The sequence below is a fragment of the Watersipora subatra genome, chromosome 7 (genome assembly GCF_963576615.1).
Source record: "Watersipora subatra chromosome 7, tzWatSuba1.1, whole genome shotgun sequence".
NCBI classification, from domain to species: domain Eukaryota; kingdom Metazoa; phylum Bryozoa; class Gymnolaemata; order Cheilostomatida; family Watersiporidae; genus Watersipora; species Watersipora subatra.
This window is the reverse complement of record NC_088714.1, coordinates 55,313,810-55,336,795: the sequence shown is the minus strand read 5'-3', so window position 1 is coordinate 55,336,795 and position 22,986 is coordinate 55,313,810. Positions and strand designations below refer to the sequence as shown.

The window sequence follows — 22,986 nt, the reverse complement described above, 5'->3', positions numbered from 1 at the left end:
TTGTTAGAGTTGAGAATGCTTAATTTTCATATTGGATGAAAAACTAGCAAAACTTTGAATATTGATGTAAAACAAGCTCCCAAATCATAACTTTTCTACAGACCAATAGAAGTGTTAAAAACACAACTCTTCGCATACAACCCGATTCTAGAACGTAGAAAGTTACCAAACTTATAAGCGCATAATTTTGATTGAAAGCAAATGAAATGACGTTAATAATAAAAATAAACAGTAACAATAATAGTTGCCACTGCCATTAACTCTTCCGCTACTAAACAAACCTTCTGACCGATATAATTAAATATTCGGTAAAACAAAATATTTGACGCTTGTACTAATAAGTTGGCATACCATTTCACCGAGTTAATTAGCATAAAACATTTTAGCATCATTTGATGTCATAAAAATACCACAAATGCATTGCAGAATCCGTTCGGGCAATTTTTCATTCTCTTCATACTCCCGTGGTTGGCAAGTTAAGCATTATCCGAGTCAGACAAATTACCACTATTACTATAGCTTATAGCATTATTATTACTGTTAAAAATAAATACTATTAATACTACTATTTCTCAATAGATAATCATTAGAAGTCCATTGATTTACAATTCGTTAAACCTACATAGATTTATTGGGTCTAATCATCGCAAAGAAGGAAAATATATAAAAAGTACTTTTGCAAAACATGCAAACATTTTTCCATTGGCTCAATGCCAACAGATGATTGTTTTCATTTGATTAAGTGGAGACACGATACACTAATTATACAAATACTCACTCACCAATCAGAAACGTTTTGTACCAAGCTTAAAAATACCGTTCTATATCTGCAACCTTTAGCTCTGATAGGTATGTAAGGTGTGTTATAGTGTTGGGCCAGTATTGGGTTATCCGCTCTTAATGATACCGAGGGATTCTCGGTATCCGAGGAAACCAATCATTTTCGGTGACAGCTAGGTATCCGCGGCCGGTTTGATATGATCGGTATTTATCCGTAAAAGCCTACCGGTAAATGGTTATACGGATACCCGGAGAGATTTTTAAAACGCTTCATGACGAACATGCTAATCTCAGCACGCATTGGCAAACAAATTCAATGAAAATTTCCACGCTTACTGTATCTACTAATATATTACGTTACATTGATAATGCCACCAGCCTCGAAGGTTTGTGAGTTCTACACAGATGGGAGGACGTATAAAGACTCTAACGGGACTGGACTCTAATTGGACTGCGTATAATTATGTGATTACATTACCTGATTACAATATGTGATAGTAAGATTTTTTTAAACTGTTTCAGTATATTTAACAGAGAGGGCCCCTTGCCATTATCTACTTGTTCTTTATTATACATAACGTTCGTATCAATAACTATGTTTTTTAATAGAATAAACAAAAACACCTATCATGAAAATTATATTTCCATCTTTCTTTTCTTTTTTGGCTTTCTAAAACAAGAAGTCTCTTTGCCGTAACAATATACTGCTGACTAAAGAATGTTTTTTTGCACAGGCTACTTTTTGCACAACGATAAAAATTGTTCGAGACAGTTATGATTTAAAGTTTAAACCATTTAAAGACACACTGATAACCCCATACCAAACAATAGTACCGACAATACCGAACTTTCTTAGTTGGCAAAGGATACCGAAGATGGTAAATACCGAGGATACCGATACCGGGAAAACCGATAAAAATGTGCAAGGATATCCGATCCGGCACTAAATTAGATACCGGCCCAACACTAGTGTGTTATGATTTTTAGGTTGGCTTACATGCGAATTCTTATAAATTTCCTGATGTCAGGGCTGTTTTTATAAGCAGGGACATAGAGTAATGACAATCACCTTGCTTGGGCAATTAACATCTGATGCGAGAGCTTCATCCGGTAGATTGTGAAATTAGCGAAAGTCTGCGCACTAATGAGCTCCACAGAGATATTTCCAAAGACCTCTCTATCTCCAACATGCTCAGGCCAATACTGGACACACTTGACTATGCCCTCATCTATCATGTTCGTCATCTGAGAGCAGATAACTCCAAATGATAACACAACGAGCTATAATTCCTTCAATACTGCATGTATAATAACATGCATGGACTTCAATCAGATAATTTGTACATGAAAGTACCACATCAACTTGTCACCAACAAGCATACACATGCACAAAAATGTTATAAACTAAATATAATTAATAAATACCATAAAAACACCAATTTATATATCACATTAATAAGTACAGTCAATCCTGGTTAACGCGAACAAACTGGGGTGGTGGGTAATTTAGTTCAGCCAATTGTCCGGTTTAAACAATTTATCCATATGTATGTCTATATACATGTATATAGGTCTATATACATTTCTGAGTTCCGAAAATAGCGATGAAGGTTAAGCAATTCCCGAGACAGCAAATTATTTGCAAGCAATTATTATTATTATTATTCCTACATGCGAAGGACTGCAGCCATTTTGTATTACTGAATACTAAATAAGTTACTCTGACAACTTATTGCTATCAGAGTAACAATGCTTGTTAATAACAATGATTATTATTGTTACTCTGATAACTTATTGTTATCAGAGTAACAATGATTGTTAATAACAATGAATATTATTGCTACTCTGATAACTTATTGTTATCAGAGTAACAATGATTGTTAATAACAATGACTGTTATTGTTAATCTGATAATTTAGCTAACTCATGTTGCGGGTTTTTTAACATACACGTATTTGTAGCTAATATAAAAATAAACATGTATTTACCACCATGAAAGTCGAATAGCGCGCAAACAATATGATTGAAAAACAGCGTTCGCTCTTACTCAACATTTATATAAATTGCTCCAATAGATAAATGTTTCTTAAATTAATAACTTGTTAAATTTTAGCTAAAAAGCATTAGAAACTAATTATCAATTGTTTGAATGTAACTGCACTTTGATTAGAGCTGGTATGACAAAATTTGTCTGGCTTATCCAAAATCTGGACTAAAATAGGCTGTTTTTTCAAGGGTCGACTGTAATGTATCAATAAATCATTTGCAGCACTTTCCCTAAAAAAGAAATAAAAAGCTTTCTTGTGAGATCTTGTCAAGCAACAGATGTGGAAGAAACATACCATGACTATCTGTGAGACCTTCTGGTCATAGATCATCTGCCAAAACTGCAGGGCACATTCCTCATTGAAGGGGGACGTGGTAGCTATGTAAGAGCTCTTATTAGCATAGCCGGTGATGTGTGTGGCATTGATATAGTCCACTCCTACAAGTATACATGTAGTTATAGTATTATATAGTCAACTCCTACAAGTATATACAGTGAAACATGGATAACTCAAACTTCACGGGACCGAGCGAAAGTGTTTGAGTTATCAGAGCGTTCAAGTTATCAGAGCACAGTCACAAGTGAATGTATTTATCAGTAGATACATATACAAACTACATGTATATATACAACTAAAGTATAGGTTGTTTGTTGTAAGTTAAAGAGCATCTGATGTAGAGTTTTAAAGTATTTATCAGAAAGTATAGATATTTTTATACACTTGAGATTTGTGTGTTGTTTTAGGTGATCTGACTGCCAGAACTTTTTCAGATTAAAATTGGCAAAACCTAATCGCGGTTAAAACGCTCAGAAGACATTTTTTCTTCTGAGTGTGTTACTTGAGATCAATTTTGCCAATTTTAATCTTAAAACGTCTTGTCAGTCACATCACCTAAAACTGCAAACAAATCTCAGCCCAATAGAAAAATATCTATTCTTTCTGATAATTTTTAAAACTGGACATAAGTAAACATTTATGACCAATGCAAAAAAGCATGCTTTACATCTGATCAGTTGTTTCATTTAAAAAACTTATCGAGTGTAGTCTGTGACAAGGTATTTTTTTGACAAAGATCAACAGTGTGACTTATTGTAGAAATAGATTTTAAACAGTTATTATCATCCTTAAAAACTTGTTAGCCTTTTCTAACAAAATTGGCCCATCGATAGGTATGCCTTCACTACACACTTGTCTAAACCAAGTCAATAATACACCATCCAAATCATCGTGCGACGTTGAACGATATCTTAGCCTTGATGAATTTTGGTCACATAACGATCTTATTCTTTCTTTTTGTTTAATCCATGTTGACACTGCACTTTTTGGAAGATTTTCTCTTTTTGATAAGGCTGATAGCTTTTGTCCTGCTTCGATTTCCTCGAGTACTTGAAGTTTGTCAGAAGGCTTCCATGCTTTTCTTTGCTTGTGTGATGCCATCGTAAAGCGGATGTCTGTTGTAGCGGACGCCAAGCCACGAGCCTATTTGTGACATTTTATCTTTATGTATCCGCATATAATCACTGTTACAATATGTATTTTGCATGCTGTGTCTATCTTTATTAAATTTTTATCGCTAATACCTTTTAACGTTTATAGCTTGGCCGTAACTAAGCGAACGTCTTAGCGACCCTATTAATCATTTTTATACGATTTCTTTTTCGGTTCCATTATACGGAACGGGGGAAATTATATGTACAATATACGCGTATAAAAAGCGCTTTCGTTAAGAAAGCCGAGTAGTCTCAGCTCCACAACTAGTGGAAACTTCTTCGAAATAAATTGAACGGAAACCACGTTTGTGAATTCGGCAAAAAACTGTTCGAGTTAACGGTGCCGAGGTCGAGTTATATAGAGCCATTTATCATTGCGTGGGAACGGACCAAGCAAATCCATTCGAGTTAACCATGTGTTCGATATATCCGAGGGCGAGTTATCCATGTTTCACTGTATCTAGTTATAGTTTTAAATAGTACATTCCTACATGTATATATGTGGTTATAGTATTATATAGTCCACTCCTACATGTATGTAAGTAGTTATTGTATTATACTAGTCGAATGCATGGGTATTACGAAACAGCTTATAAACAATGACCGGTAATGTAGTTGCCTACCACTTGCTATTGGCCTGAGACATTGCCTATGACTAATTTGAGTAGGCTACTACCCGTATTGCTAAACTTACTAATAAGAACCGCTAGAGCAAACTTTAATGAAGTTGCGTAACACACATTTTTAACTCTAACATGTGTTAAAAATTTTTAACACACATATTTTAACTGACATAACGACCCATATCGCCTAAAGATATAGTCACATTTCACGTAGCTTAATTGTTTAGGTTATTGCCTGGTGAGCGGGAGGTTCCAAGACCAAATCCAGCACAAAGGCAATCTTTCATTCTTAGATTTAGCTATAGCTAGAGCCAGCTATAGCTATAGCTGAAAATGCCGAAAGAGAAAATTGGAGAAATTAGACATGTTTCTACAATCAATTCTTTAGGTAGCTCTATATAACAAGATTTTAAAAGCTACATACAGTAATACTTCAACTTACGAGTGCTCCAACGTACGAGAAACTTGAGATACGAGCCAGCTTTTAAGCAAGTTTTAACACTAACATACGAGCCATGTTTGAGATACGAGCCCGTGAGTCAGTTGCCAAGTATGCCGGAGGTGTTTATGACAACAGCATCAATCTGTATTTTTCAACTGCTCAGGTTATACTTTTGTACCGTGTTTTTGTGCGCGCTTTTCAGTGTAGAATTATGTGAATTAAAAGTACTGCACGTAGACCGAAGGTTTGCCAGTAAAATTAAAAATAATGCAAAGAAAAAGCAAATGATAACAATTGATATTAAACGGAAAATTATTGAAAATATGCGAAATGTGTATGCGTGATTGAGCTAACTCAGCAATATGACAGAAATACATCCACAATTATCAAACAGAAGGATTATATTCAGGGCATTTAGCTCGCAAAAGGACTAACCGTAGTTCCTAAACGGCGCAGCGATCTTCACGACCGCTGATGGAGAGGCGGCTCAGGCATTGGGATAAAAGATAAACAATTGGCCGGTGGCAGCGTAACTGAACGACGCTATGTGAAAAGGCCGGTACTATCTATCAAAACTATAAACATTCGGACAAGTTGGCTAGTGGTCGTACATTAACCGTTTGTGACGACACATGTGTTCGTCCTAATTGCAACATGTTGAATGGGCGACAAAGGCAAACGGCCTTAGATAGGTTTATCTTAAAACGGCCGGCTAGTCGTGACAGCGAAACAAAGGAAAAATTTGCTAACTAGCGAGAAACTTGAAACTATGAACACCGAAGAAATTTTAATTACGTTAAGTTAAAATTGAACGTTTGCTTTTAGGTTTGCTTCTAAGTTTGTCTTTTAAGACTTTGATAAAATCCAAATTTATCAAAGTCAACTGTTGTATTGAAGGATAACTCTCTATAACTCCCTAGGATATCTCCCTCTCTGGCAAATGCTAGCGTTAGCTGCTATTGTATGTATTTAATTTTACATTTTAATTAATCACATTTTCTTGCATTATTTTTATTTGTTGCTTTTTAAAAATTTGTGGTAAGTTAGGACAATAACCAACATGTTCTTTCTGTTACGATATCTTGTTTTGAGTGTTTTATTTGCATTTTTAGAGTATGGAAACCAATCAATATATATTTAATTGTTCTATATATAAATAAATTGCACCAACATGCGAGCAAATTAACATACGAGCTCAGTCTCGGAACGCATTAAGCTCGTAAGTTGAAGTATGACTGTATATACCATGTATTTTTTTAATCTTACATACTTCTATAAAATACAATGTGTAATGCTATATATATCTTACTATAGGTAATGTACCCTGTCTAAATACCTTCATACTAATAAATGTTGTACATCTACGACAAGCCTATATCTACTTTTAATCGCTATGAATATTCCCAACTGACTCGAAGAACAGCTCATCCTCGACTCACCAAGAGGGGACTCAGTCAGTTTCACCCTGTTATGATCATAGGCTACCAAGTGAGACACTCTGTTCAATTCCGGGTGCTTGGCTCCTTCTGTCCACGGATACTGTTGCCCTCTGGGAAGAGAGTTAAACTCTTGCTGGAAGGTCACAGATGGCTTATCAGTGTAGACTTCCTCTTCTACTTCCTCTAGGACGATGTGTCTGTGCAAATGAAGAAAAGGTCCTCCTATTATTAACTTGTAATTGCAATGATAAGACAATCCTCGAACTTGTATGTTATTCGCGGCGTTATATAGTTTATCATGTTTCACAAAAGTGGGAAATATTACAAAACGCTTAAAATTCTGTAAGCCAAAATTTTATATTGCGAGTTTAAACGCTGATTGACAACACGACAACATTTTTGTAATGAAATGGAATTTTGAGCTTGAATTATTTTGAGCTTCAACTCGTTATGGACTTCAATAGATGTACTTCAATAGATGTACTCACGAGAACAGCACATACTAAGGATTTGTGTTAATGAGGTGGATGTCCATAGTTTATTATGGATCTGTAACACATTTAGTCTCTATAAAGCAGCGCTTCTTGTCTAATTCAACGAGTCTCCTGTTTTTATCGCTGCCTGCATCACTCGGTTGAACTACTGTGTTAGTAGGTTCTTAACATTTCCTTCAGAGTTTAACAGTAAGAACTATGTTACAAAGTATTTTGAAAAGAAAAGCTTGGTTTTCTTGGTCATCTACTTAATAGATAACATACAATATTGCAAAGTGAGAATCCAACAATGCTGCGTATATGACACGGTGAATAACTTATGACTGAACAAGAAATTTTCAGCTGTAAGTTGATACCATATACACGACCGATTGTTAAACGTTGTTGGTACTAAGATTCCAACGAAGTTCTCATTTATATACATCAAAGACCTCCAAAATGTAGCTGACACAGCTGTTTCCAAAAGTAGGTTTAGAGATGTTGTCAGTTGTCAGGAACTTTACCTGGTTGTCAGGAATAAAATGTGCTAGCAATCACCATGTCAAGATGTAAGATTTCCTTGACCGGCAATACAGAAGAAATTTAGTGTGTATTGTGTGAGACATTTAACGATGTAAGAAAACACTAAGTTTTTAATGGAGAATTACCAGCGCTTGAAGAATTATTTTTCTGCGCACCAGCTAGATATTTTATCCAGTAATCGCTGCCAAGTCTCTAAGAAATGCCAAAACATGGAAAAGATATCTTGAGCATCCAGTGCTGGTATGTGCACGCCAGCAACTCTAGATACATATAGGTTGCCTAAGGACCCTAAATACGCCGTATCTAGGTCTCTAAATATGAGATACTCAAGAATCCTAGATATGAAATATATTTAGGAATCCCTAGATATTAAATATATTTAGGAATCCCTAGATATGGAATATATTTAGGAATCCCTAGATATGAAATATATTTAGGAATCCCTAGATATGAAATATATTTAGGAGGCCTAGATATGAAATATATTTAGGGGGCCTAGATATAAAATATATTTAGGAGGCCTAGGTATGAAATATACTTAGGAACCCAAGATATAAAATTTATTTAAAAACCATAGATATAAATATAATGTATTTAGAAATGTTAGATATAAAATATTTGGAGACGCTCAATATCTCATATTCGATGCCTTGAAACCCTAGATGTCACATATCTGAGGTCCCTAAATATGTAATACCCACGGGCCCTAGATACCACATATCCGAGGTCCCTAAATATGTAATACCCACGGGCCCTAGATACCACATATCCGAGGTCCCTAAATATGTAATACCCATGAGCCCTAGATACCACATATCTGAGGTCCCTAAATATGTAATACCCACGGGCCCTAGATACCACATATCCGAGGTCCCTAAATATGTAATACCCACGGGCCCTAGATACCACATATCTGAGGTCCCTAAATATGTAATACCCACGGGCCCTAGATACCACATATCCGAGGTCCCTAAATATGTAATACCCACGGGCCCTAGATACCACATATCTGAGGTCCCTAAATATGTAATACCCATGAGCCCTAGATACCACATATCCGAGGTCCCTAAATATGTAATACCCAAGGGCCCTAGATACCACATATCCGAGGTCCCTAAATATGTAATACCCATGAGCCCTAGATACCACATATCCGAGGTCCCTAAATATGTAATACCCACGGGCCTTAGATATAGAATATCTAAAAAATATCACAAAGTATGCATTAACAAGTCTATCATCATGCCAGCAAGTAAGCTAATCAAAAGAAACAACATATACACCCTTAAACAGTTGTGACTGAGCAGTTAAAAGAGTTGAACCACCTGTCTTCTCCTAGTTCATATGCTGGGCTCCAGAAGCCAGTATAAACAGAATGCGCTTCATCCTTGATTGGACTGAAGGAGGTGAGTTGAGGAGAGTAGCCATGTTTCGTTATCAGCTCACTTGTATACCCTGAACTATGAATTGAATTGACAACATAAGCAATCGAGATGTAAAAATAACACAAAAATGTATCAGCCAATAACATTTAAGTTGATGAATAGATTTGATCATTTTGAGTCAAACGGATACAAAACCAAGTAAACAACAAGTTGAAATGATCCACAAAATGACACACCTAATAGTATATAATCAATCAGACATCAATGCAGAGCAAAAACCTGAATTTAGCTGGCAGCTCAACCGGGTACTAGGCTCTTCTACGGGTCGAACTGAGTAGGCTACATACTCTACTATTCAATGTAGTACATACTCTTTATGCAAAGTACTGCATCGCATAGAAATTCCAATGAATTCTCTCTCTTGGCTCTCAAATACTCAAAAACAATTAGTTTAAATAGAATATCACTAGCTAAGTCATTACACACTTGATAACTTTATGCACTACTGGCTCAAAGAGAAAGCAACTTCCAAAACTGACACTATCCTTATCAGTAGTCACGTATCTTTATGATATTTGAGAGTCAAGCGAAAGAACCTATGGGAGACCTATGCTACTGTGAGCTAGAGCGGCAGACCATCAGATTATGATATGACTTTCAACTTAACCTAATAGTAGTTTAGATTGAATAACTTATGATGTGTACATCTATCATAGAGTTAACCTCAGAACCTGCATTTGCTGAACCTACATTTCCGTTTGTGCATTTACTAGGTATAGTAGCCTTTTTACTGATTATAGCTTAGTTTCATTATTTACTTCTAAATCAGCTTTATCCATTTGGTTTTATATAATGCGTTTGTTTTAATGCTGGGTAACAACCTGCAGTCCCAATGAAGAGCTACCTGCAGTACTATCGAAGAGCTACCTGCAGTCCCAATGAAGAGCTACCTGCAGTACTATCAAAGAGCTATCTGCAGTCCCAATGAAGAGCTACCTGCAGTACTATCAAAGAGCTATCTGCAGTCCCAATGAAGAGCTACCTGCAGTACTATCAAAGAGATATCTGCAGTCCCAATGAAGAGCTACCTGCAGTACTATCAAAGAGCTATCTGCAGTCCCAATGAAGAGCTACCTTCAGTACTATCGAAGAGCTACCTGCAGTCCCAATGAAGAGCTATCTGCAGTACTAACGAAGAGCTACCTGCAGTACTAACGAAGAGCTACCTGCAGTCCTAACCAAGATCTACCTGCAGTCCTAACAAAGAACTACCTGCAATACTAATGAATGACTACCTGCAGTATTAATAAAGGAATTATTGTAAGACTTTGAACTGTAAAGTTAATTAAACCAATTATAGTATATTCTTATAGGAATAGTTGCTCCTTAAAATGACTTCCATGTAGAAGTCTGACTGTGCCTTATTGGCAGTTTATTCAAAATGAAAGCCCTTCTTTAAGTTATAAACAGAAACAGAAAGCAAAGCAGTAAGCTCTGTTATTGCATGATTACGCCGTCTGTTGTAGAGAAGAACAATAGACGATGAACTTGACCAACATAGGATTGATGATTTCACAAATAACCTTGCAAAGAACATCAGCAAAGCTTACTGTTTATCTTGACCTTGTTATGCAATGGGTTTATCTTCGGTAAAGGCAACATTCCGTGCAACAGGCCTGAACCTTGTTGGTACATGTGTATTGATGTCATGAGAAGACAGTAAGCATTTTCTCAAACTTGAGGAAAGGCTTGTAGCCAACGATTATGCATGCCATTAATTGAATGACATATAGCAGCAAGTTGTAGCGATTTTATGCACTCTTTTAATTACCAATTCATCCTAGTTAAATTACAAATCTATTTTATATTTAATATTTTATATTTTATCCTAGCCTCTAACCGTTGCAGTCTTATGTGCTGTAAGAGATCATCAGATGCGCCTTGCGAAATTATAAACAGATAGTCTTTTTCCAAACTTCGTCCATATTATTTATGCTATAAAACACAGAGTATAACTATCTGCACAGTTATTACACCTACTATACCATAGTGGAAGGTGATCGATTAGTTCAGGTGCCAGAATGTTGGTCTACTGAGCTGATTGCTATGAACGCATGACGTCATGACTGAACGTCATGATGTTACGAGTCGCGTACAATGTAACCTCTAGTCTTGGCTTTAGACAGACAGACACCGCTTTTATTATAGTAAAGATTATTTTTACTAAAAAAAAGGGATAAATAAATAGGTGCCATGAACCAACCTTTTGTCAGTTGCCTTGAATCTGCACCAGATGAGCATTGAGATGATAACGATCAGAGCCAGCACAACGAGGATAATACAAGCGATTGCCACAACCCAGCCAGTAGAGAGACCACCATTAACATTTGCTGTGCTCGCTCTGATAACAGTGGAGTTGGATTCCGTCTGGTCATCTTGCACACTGACCACGGCATGATAGATGTCATATCTGGAACGAGAGATTATGTGATACCATCAGCCAATAACTGCTACAAATGCCATATACACACCTGAATGTGGCAGCGGACAGCAATACTAATGGCGATAATAATGTTGTGAGCCGTTTAACATGAGAATTTACGTTACCCTTGCTTACTAATGGGTGACTCTTATTTGACTGTCATTAAATGACACAACATTAGAAATTTAATAAATAAGTTTTGGCACCTGTCAATCATTCAAACATTTTATTAAATGACACCTTGTAGCGGGTGAGCTGACATGCAACTTACTCACGACTCTCCTTGAGAGGACTATTCAAGTAAGATCCATATGTGGTTCGGTTATCTCCAACTACAAAGTCATAATATCCACGCCCGAAATCAACAGGTGAAAGTCTCGCATACATTTTGGCTAGGCTTTGGTAATCCAGGTCTCTTTTTCGTCTGGCGGATGTCGGCAACCTACAGTATTAGCCATAACTTTCTAGGAATCACCAAATGTGCCTAATAGGTTAACGGGATCCGCACTTTGTAAGATGTACCCTTTGTATGTATACAGTTAATACAATGTTAATACATTCCGATATTAGCTTCTTATGCTAAAACCACCGCAAAGATTAAAGTATTCGTAGCAGAATAGATCGCATTTTGCTGAATTTATTACAGACCTTAACGAATAGAGAAAGCATAATATTATTATGCTTTATTAGTTATCTTGAGGTGTTGACTGATATTCTAAAAAAGGAATCAAAGAGATTGACCCACTAGAAGCTGAGATATAGCCAGCCAAACACAGGTCTACCTAATAAAGAATCAGAGGAAAACCCTTCGAAAATCCCGAAAACTGTAACGTATAAAATCGACTTAATGTTCATGTGCCGGAGTTGTGCACCCTTACCGCCGTTACGTATAATGATTGTTTTGGCTACGAGATGTGAAAAGCTTCTCGCGATAGTAAATAATTTACAGACTAGCTCTGGTTTCTCAGGAAAATCAAGCAAACATTGTGTGGTAAAGGCATTTGCCCACAACCCCTCGCCGTGATTTGTCAAAACAGAAGAGCATATTTTGACTATTGTGCTTCAAATTTTAACTCGATATCCACGGGTATGCTCCGTAGATCCTCTGTTCAACGAACGGCGCGTGTATAGTCTATATGCGATATCCGCGATTGCAAGTCGTTTAGAATAAGAAATGAGAATGTGAATTTTTGTTCATTCATCATTTTTCTATTGTGTATCTACTGCAGCATTTAGTTGATTTTCATGATTATCGTCACTATTAACAGACTGTAAGTTCACTGCAGCCATAATCTTAAAAAGAGTAACTTGACCGTGCTGCTCTTGCTGTAAAAAAGAAAACGATAACTTTTGATTTGATTTTTCTATTGATCATTATTTTATCTATGATTATTTTTTATGATTAATATTATAATCATAATGCATATTATACAAAATAATAATATAACTGCGTATAGAATAAATGATGTAACTAATATAATTTGTAGAAAGTGATAGCAGAATATTGCGAAATAATAGATGCGTGTAATTATTTTATTCTAAAACTAATCTACACGTCAGAGGGACTGGTTCGGAATTCTCAGAGCAATGATTGTTAGGCCCAATTTGATTGTTCTATACTTCCAGGGATTAAACCAATTAAAACGCCGTGATTGTTATAGGAGAGCGCATTAGTTGGCTTAATTGACCAATGGCACACAAGTCGATTTCATACGTCATATATTGATGACTACCAAAAAACTTATGTTTTTTGGTAGACCTGTGTTTGGCTGGCTATATCTCAGCTTCTGGTTGGTCAATCTCCTTGATTCCTTTTTTAGAACATCAGTCAACACCTCAAGATAAATAATAAAGCATAAAAATATTATGCTTTCTCTATTCTTTAAAGATGAACTTGCACAAGATTTTAGTAGATTTCATCAGAAAGTATCAGTATTTTTCTATCATTTGTGATTGTTGCTGATGTTTGAGGTGATCTGACTGCCAGGATGTTTCAAGATTCAAATTGATAAAACTTGATTATGGCTAAAACACTCCAAGAGTGACAAAAATATTTATTTTCGACACTCTCTGAGTGTTTGAGCCTCAAAGTTTTTCATACTTTGAGGCTAAAACACTCAGTTTTGTCATGCTTTGATGAGTGCTTTGTCAAAACACTCATCCGAAACCCCCACATAAGTTTACACCTACAGTGAGTTTACACCTACAGTGAATTTACACCTACAGTGAGTTTACACCTACAGTGAGTTTACACCTACAGTGAGTTTACACCTACAGTGAGTTTACACCTACAGTGAGTTTACACCTACAGTGAGTTTACACCTACAGTGAGTTTACACCTACAGTGAGTTTACACCTACAGTGAGTTTACACCTACAGTGAGTTTACACCTACAGTGAGTTTACACCTACAGTGAGTTTACACCTACAGTGAGTTTACACCTACAGTGAGTTTACACCTACAGTGAGTTTACACCTACAGTGAGTTTACACCTACAGTGAGTTTACACCTACAGTGAGTTTACACCTACAGTGAGTTTACACCTACAGTGAGTTTACACTAGAGGGTAACTTGTTTCAACATTTTAAGTTCAATTGGTACAATTATTTTATATTTAAAGCACATACATTACAAAATTTTTTTATTGTATATATCAATACATCAGAGTCTTGGCTTTCGAATGAGCTATTGTTTGCCATGGTGAGACAGACATTGGTTGGTGTTTATAGGATTTCCCTATAGCTCTACCGCGAAAAAGTTTACTGGCATAGACTCGAAAATTGTGACGTCACAATTCTCATATTCATTTTTGTGTGCTCTTACCGCTTATTTATCAGCTACGAAAGTGACGATAATGGCGCTAGTGGCAGGCGAAGGTAGGACAACTCCGGAGAATGAATGAAGATGACAAAGGAATCAGTGTCATTAGTTCTCTATGTACATATTATTTCTATGATAAGTACCTCAGACTCCAAGAACCATACTATATTTTCCCGATGATATTATGCACTAGCTCTTTATTTTTAATGCGATGTTAAGGGTGACGACTGAGACTAATTAATTTCAAGCATTGCGTGATCTCGCGAAAGTGCGATTGACATTTAGTCCTAGGGCCACGCAATCGCAGGTCATAATTTAATCGATGTGATTTCATTACCTCTATCAACGACAGTACATTTATTGAAGCATAATTAATTAACCCAGAACATGTGTTTGTATTGGTCGGGCGTTAGCACGATCGCGGGCATTGTTGATTATCGAGAATCTTAGTTTCCTATTAGCGCTCTCCGGGTTTAACAGCACCGAATGTCACAGAAAAACGCAGCCTCAATGGCAGCGAAAGGGATCAACGACCTAAGGCTAAATGAGAATTATGACGCCACATTTTGAGTACCCGAACCAAGAGTTTTTTTTGCAGGACATACTTTTGATACCCCGTTTTTCATAGTTCTATTATTCTTTGTGTATTGAATATAGGCTCATTCGAAAGTCAAGACTCTGATGTATTGAAATATATAATAAAAAAATTATCCCACGACCAAACAAGAGTGAAACGATTGATTGGGAGAATTATGATAAATGCACATGTGCACACAACTCCCGAAAAATTATCCGTTAACGGCCGTCACCAAACCCTTGCAACGAAATCCTATCAACAAATTTAACTATTTTTCAGTAAAGTCGTTTAAGTATAATAATGATACAAAACGCATATAAACCTATTTAAATATGTTACCAAGCTTTTGAAAGGTTGACGCAAATACCTAAAACTAACCCATCTGATCGGATTATACATAAATAGACAGATTTATTAGGACGAAAATCGTCACAAAACGCTTAAAAAGCTTCGTTTAATAAAAGTTAAGACCGGAAATTGAAATGCCGAGCGACAGAGAATAGAACGATAAAGTATTGCCACAAATCGCCACAAAACGCTTGAACAGCTTGGTTTATTAATAGTTTCGACCGACCTACGAAACGCCAAAAAAGCCGTGCGACAGATAGTAGAACTATTTACTGTGTACTGTTAGAGGCGTAGACCGATTTACAGGTACGAAAATGTGGTACACAGTTTATCAGCCTACGGTTTTGTCCAATTACCGAAGGTTTTTCAAATTATCTAGAACATCAGCCAGATTTCTTTACATCTTATCTAAAAGGTAGGGCCGTTACTACAACTCCCTTTTATGACAAGAATATTTCTTTATTTCACTCCAGTTTGCATAAAACTTCCAGACGTGTAAATGCCAACGTTTGCTCTTTGTTACATATCGCTGTCAAAACCATTCTACATTCGTCACAACACAACCAACTTTCAAACTGTATATTACACATCAGTTTGTCGTTTAACGTTTAATATTGCATTTAGATTTACATTTGCAGAGATATAATAAACATATTTCTTTATTGTTGGCATTGTTGTTGTTAGTTAAATTACGTACAGTAGGTTAGGTCTACGGCTTGAATTAATGTTTATTTTATTATTGTAAAACATAAGTTTGAGATAGTTAAATATTTATTTTATTAATATTTATTTCTGTTACATATCGCTGTCAAAACCGTTCTACATTCAACACAACCAACTTTCAAACTGTATATTACAATATATTTTACTTTTAACATTGCATTTCAGATATGTAATAAACATATTTGATTATTGCTGTTGTTAGTTTAATTACTTACAGTAATTTAGGTCTACAGCTTGAATTAATGTTTATTTTAACCAACAAACAACTTTCAAATTGTATATTACACGGCAGCTTGCCATTTACTTTTAATATTGCATTTCAATATAATAAGAGATATAATAAACATATATCATTATTGCTGTTGTTATTTAAATTACGTACAGTAGTTTGAGTCTACAGCTTGAATTAATATTTATTTTATTATTGTAAAACATAAGTTTGAGATAGTTAATTATTTATTTTATTAATATTTATTTCTGTTACATTTCTGTTATTTCTGTTGCGCCTTTTTAGAGTCGTGCTCTCTCAAATTTATTTTATATCATCTCAAACAAGTCTCATTTACATTATACTCTGTCATTTCCTGCTGAGAACTACTTTTTCGACAACCATCAGTACCCTTTCTTTTTTCCATTACTACTTTGGTCGTGGGCTGTATGACAGTGGAATTTCTAGTGTAATATATGTGCTTTAATTTCACTTATTTATTCTAGAAGTTTCAATAATGTTTGTCCCACGACCAAACAAGAGTGAAACGATTGATTGGGAGAATTATGATAAATGCACATGTGCACACAACTCCCGAAAAATTATTCGTTAACGGCCGTCACCAAACCCTTGCAACGAAATCCTATCAACAAATTTAACTATTTTTCAGTAAAGTCGTTTAAGTATAATAATGATACAAAACGCATATAAACCTATTTAAATATGTTACCAAGACTTTGAAAGATTGACGCAAATCACTAAAACTAACCCATCTGATCGGATTATACATAAATAGACAGATTTATTAGGACGAAAATCGTCACAAAACGCTTGAAAAGCTTCGTTTAATAAAAGTTAAGACCGGAAATTGAAACGCCGAGCGACAGAGAATAGAACGATAAAGTCTTGCCACAAATCGCCACAAAACGCTTGAACACCTTGGTTTATTAATAGTTTCGACCGACCTACGAAACGCCAATAAAGCCGTGCGACAGATAGTAGAACTGTTTACTATGTACTGTTTGTCTACTGTTTGAGGCGTAGACCGATTTACAGCTACGAAAATGTGGTACACAGTTTATCAGCCTACGTTTTTGTCCAATTACCGAAGGTTTTTCAAATTATCTAGAACATCAGCCAGATTTCTTTACATCTTATCTACAAGGTAGGGCGTTACTACAACGCCCTTTTATGACAAGAATATTTCTTTATTTCACTCCAGTTTGCATAAAACTTCCAGACGCGTAAATGCCAACGCTTGCTCTCTGTTACATATCGCTGTCAAAACCATTCTACATTCATCACAACACAACCAACTTTCAAACTGTATATTACACATCAGTTTAACGTTTAATATTGCATTTCAGAGATATAATAAACATATTTCTTCATTGTTGTTGTTAGTTAAATTACGTACAGTAGGTTAGGTCTACAGCTTGAATTAATATTATTTTATTATTGTAAAACATAAGTTTGAGATATTTAAATATGTATTTTAATAATATTTATTTCTGTTACATATCGTTGTCAAAACTGTTCTGCATTCAACACAACCAACTTTCAAACTGTATATTACAATATATTTTACTTGTAATATTGCATTTTAGAGCTATAATAAACATATTTCATTATTGCTGTTGTTAGTTAAATTACGTACATTAGTTTAGGTCTACAGCTTGAATTAATATTTATTTTAACCAACAACCAACTTTCAAATTGTGTATTACACGGCAGCTTGCCATTTTACTTTTAATATTGCATTTCAATATAATAAGATATTTAATAAACATATTTCATTATTGCTGTTGTTAGTTAAATTACATACGGTAGGTTAGGTCTACGGCTTGAATTAATGTTTATTTTATTATTGTAAAACATAAGTTTGAGATAGTTAAATATTTATTTTATTAATATTTATTTCTGTTACATATCGCTGTCAAAACCGTTCTACATTCAACACAACCAACTTTCAAACTGTATATTACAATATATTTTACTTTTAACATTGCATTTCAGATATATAATAAACATATTTGATTATTGCTGTTGTTAGTTTAATTACTTACAGTAATTTTGGTCTACAGCTTGAATTAATATTTATTTTAACCAACAAACAACTTTCACATTGTATATTACACGGCAGCTTGCCATTTACTTTTAATATTGCATTTCAATATAATAAGAGATATAATAAACATATATCATTATTGCTGTTGTTATTTAAATTACGTACAGTAGTTTAGGTCTACAGCTTGAATTAATATTTATTTTATTATTGTAAAACATAAGTTTGAGATATTTAATTATTTATTTTATTAATATTTATTTCTGTTACATTTCTGTTATTTCTGTTGCGCCTTTTTAGAGTCGTGCTCCCTCAAATTTATTTTATATCATCTCAAACAAGTCTCATTTACATTATACTCTGTCAATTCCTGCTGAGAGCTACTTTTTCGACAACCAACAGTACCCTTTCTTTTTTCCATTACTACTTTGGTCGTGGGCTGTATGACAGTGGAATTTCTAGTATGTTTTATGATAGAAATTAGGGCATATGTCAAGGCAATTATTTTATCCAAACTTTGTATGTCAAAACATCATGTCAAAGTGATTGCAAGTCGAGGTTTGACTAAATTATATTCTATCATAGCAGTTCAAGTTCCCCTAACCAGCTGCTACCCATAAATAGTTTGTATTCAAATTTGGTGCCAACGCTGATTTCAAAAAACACTATGGACAGCGAAAAGCCATAGATAACAATTCTGCCTAATTTTTGGTAGACTTTCAGAAGATTTATAAATATATTATAAACAAAAACATTTTATTCTCTTTTAAATTGAGGAAAGAAGAGAAGTGTATGTGTATTGAGCAACTAGTTAAGATGTTTTTGGCATATGTTATTGTTGTTAGCTTTTATTCTGCTTTAAGTTTGTTGTTTATAAGTAATAATATTGGTATGTATAGTGTATTGTAATAATATTAGTATGTATAGTGTATTGTAATAATATTAGTATGTATAGTGTATAGTAATAATATTAGTATGTATAGTGTAAAGTAATAATATTAGTATGTATAATGTATAGTAATAATATTAGTATGTATAGTAATAATATTAGTATGTATAATGTATTGTAATAATATTAGTATGTACCGTACAGGATGAATTTATTCGCGGAGTTATATTTCGCGAAAATTGTCTTTTCATGCATATTCACGGATGAATTTATTCGCGGCTGAAAACTGCCACTCTCTAGGAAAAGTTAACTCTATTACGTCTAGCAATAGAGTTAACCTTACGCATGCGCGGCTGCGCGCATTGCGCGTTCCGTTTTCTATTTAGCTTACAACTACGGGTGGATCGTACTAAGCTATAAATTCTTTGTTGCGTTCAGAATTTTTCACGAATATTCACAGATTTGGAGGCCTTTGATGAACCAACAATTTGTGGTAAGTAATGAGTTTTTCACATTTACTTAATTAGTTGAATCTTACTTTTGTTCTTCGGTAAAACGCAATATTCATGTTTTCCATCCCTACCAATTCATTATTTGTTTTAGTGTGAGAGAGAGATTTTTCATCATACACGGAAGAACAATGATTGCAAGGGTGGTGTATGTCATTTTTAGAAGATCACGAATCATTCAGGGAAGTCTGGAAATTCAGATAGAAGTGACCGCAGCTACTTACGAGGAGAATATATCTGATTTAAAAAAAAGAGCAAAAACGCCTTTACGAGCACAAATCTTTGGCCAGCCGGCAGAACTTTGCAATAGTAAGCTACGAGGAGAGTTCTGATGATAACTTCCTTACTAGCCATGTAGTAGCAAGAGAATCGTCTTTAACATCTACCCAAGACAGTAACAGCGATGTAGAGCTGCTATTACCAAAATAACTAGTCGGAGAGCGCCATTACACGCTAGTATTCACTTATCAAGAGTCTCAGTTTAATTTTTTTGCTCTAGACAACCGCAATATAGACTAAACTGTTTACATTTACTCCATTCAACGTTTGTAAAATTTTATTTGTACACTCAAGTTTGTAATAAATTATACTAGAAATTCCACTGTCATACAGCCCACGACCAAAGTAGTAATGGAAAAAAGAAAGGGTACTGATGGTTGTCGAAAAAGTAGTTCTCAGCAGGAAATGACAGAGTATAATGTAAATGAGACTTGTTTGAGATGATATAAAATAAATTTGAGAGAGCACGACTCTAAAAAGGCGCAACAGAAATAACAGAAATGTAACAGAAATAAATATTAATAAAATAAATAATTAACTATCTCAAACTTATGTTTTACAATAATAAAATAAATATTAATTCAAGCTGTAGACTCAAACTACTGTACGTAATTTAAATAACAACAGCAATAATGATATATGTTTATTATATCTCTTATTATATTGAAATGCAATATTAAAAGTAAATGGCAAGCTGCCGTGTAATATACAATTTGAAAGTTGTTTGTTGGTTAAAATAAACATTAATTCAAGCTGTAGACCTAAATTACTGTAAGTAATTAAACTAACAACAGCAATAATCAAATATGTTTATTACATATCTGAAATGCAATGTTAAAAGTAAAATATATTGTAATATACAGTTTGAAAGTTGGTTGTGTTGAATGTAGAACGGTTTTGACAGCGATATGTAACAGAAATAAATATTAATAAAATAAATATTTAACTATCTCAAACTTATGTTTTACAATAATAAAATAAACATTAATTCAAGCCGTAGACCTAACCTACTGTACGTAATTTAACTAACAACAACAATGCCAACAATAAAGAAATATGTTTATTATATCTCTGCAAATGTAAATCTAAATGCAATATTAAACGTTAAACGACAAACTGATGTGTAATATACAGTTTGAAAGTTGGTTGTGTTGTGACGAATGTAGAATGGTTTTGACAGCGATATGTAACAAAGAGCAAACGTTGGCATTTACACGTCTGGAAGTTTTATGCAAACTGGAGTGAAATAAAGAAATATTCTTGTCATAAAAGGGAGTTGTAGTAACGGCCCTACCTTTTAGATAAGATGTAAAGAAATCTGGCTGATGTTCTAGATAATTTGAAAAACCTTCGGTAATTGGACAAAACCGTAGGCTGATAAACTGTGTACCACATTTTCGTACCTGTAAATCGGTCTACGCCTCTAACAGTACACAGTAAATAGTTCTACTATCTGTCGCACGGCTTTTTTGGCGTTTCGTAGGTCGGTCGAAACTATTAATAAACCAAGCTGTTCAAACGTTTTGTGGCGATTTGTGGCAATACTTTATCGTTCTATTCTCTGTCGCTCGGCATTTCAATTTCCGGTCTTAACTTTTATTAAACGAAGCTTTTTAAGCGTTTTGTGACGATTTTCGTCCTAATAAATCTGTCTATTTATGTATAATCCGATCAGATGGGTTAGTTTTAGGTATTTGCGTCAACCTTTCAAAAGCTTGGTAACATATTTAAATAGGTTTATATGCGTTTTGTATCATTATTATACTTAAACGACTTTACTGAAAAATAGTTAAATTTGTTGATAGGATTTCGTTGCAAGGGTTTGGTGACGGCCGTTAACGGATAATTTTTCGGGAGTTGTGTGCACATGTGCATTTATCATAATTCTCCCAATCAATCGTTTCACTCTTGTTTGGTCGTGGGAATATATCTATACATGAAATAAAATATACTAGAAATTCCACTGTCATACAGCCCACGACCAAAGTAGTAATGGAAAAGAAAAAGGGTACTGTTGGTTGTCGAAAAAGTAGTTCTCAGCAGGAATTGACAGAGTATAATGTAAATGAGACTTGTTTGAGATGATATAAAATAAATTTGAGGGAGCACGACTCTAAAAAGGCGCAACAGAAATAACAGAAATGTAACAGAAATGAATATTAATAAAATAAATAATTAACTATCTCAAACTTATGTTTTACAATAATAAAATAAATATTAATTCAAGCTGTAGACCTAAACTACTGTACGTAATTTAAATAACAACAGCAATAATGATATATGTTTATTATATCTCTTATTATATTGAAATGCAATATTAAAAGTAAAATGGCAAGCTGCCGTGTAATATACAATTTGAAAGTTGTTTGTTGGTTAAAATAAATATTAATTCAAGCTGTAGACCTAAATTACTGTAAGTAATTAAACTAACAACAGCAATAATCAAATATGTTTATTATATATCTGAAATGCAATGTTAAAAGTAAAATATATTGTAATATACAGTTTGAAAGTTGGTTGTGTTGAATGTAGAACGGTTTTGACAGCGATATGTAACAGAAATAAATATTAATAAAATAAATATTTAACTATCTCAAACTTATGTTTTACAATAATAAAATAAACATTAATTCAAGCCGTAGACTAACCTACTGTACGTAATTTAACTAACAACAACAATGCCAACAATAAAGAAATATGTTTATTATATCTCTGAAATGCAATATTAAACGTTAAACGGCAAACTGATGTGTAATATACAGTTTGAAAGTTGGTTGTGTTGTGATGAATGTAGAATGGTTTTGACAGCGATATGTAACAGAGAGCAAGCGTTGGCATTTACGCGTCTGGAAGTTTTATGCAA

At 34.4% G+C, this 22,986-nt stretch overlaps 1 protein-coding gene across 1 annotated transcript in view; it reads right to left on the bottom strand.

Annotated features, from left to right (window-relative positions):
- Nucleotides 1-22,986, bottom strand: part of LOC137400906 (receptor-type tyrosine-protein phosphatase mu-like) — a 47,922-nt gene that overhangs the window by 8,005 nt on the left and 16,931 nt on the right. Inside the window, exons 7-12 of the mRNA XM_068087246.1 lie at nt 11,977-12,147; nt 11,487-11,693; nt 9,164-9,298; nt 6,823-7,019; nt 3,123-3,265; nt 1,850-2,025 (exon numbers count right to left, since the gene is read on the bottom strand). Of these exons, the coding sequence (XP_067943347.1) occupies nt 1,850-2,025; nt 3,123-3,265; nt 6,823-7,019; nt 9,164-9,298; nt 11,487-11,693; nt 11,977-12,147 (1,029 nt within the window). The remainder of the gene's footprint in view (nt 1-1,849; nt 2,026-3,122; nt 3,266-6,822; nt 7,020-9,163; nt 9,299-11,486; nt 11,694-11,976; nt 12,148-22,986) is intronic.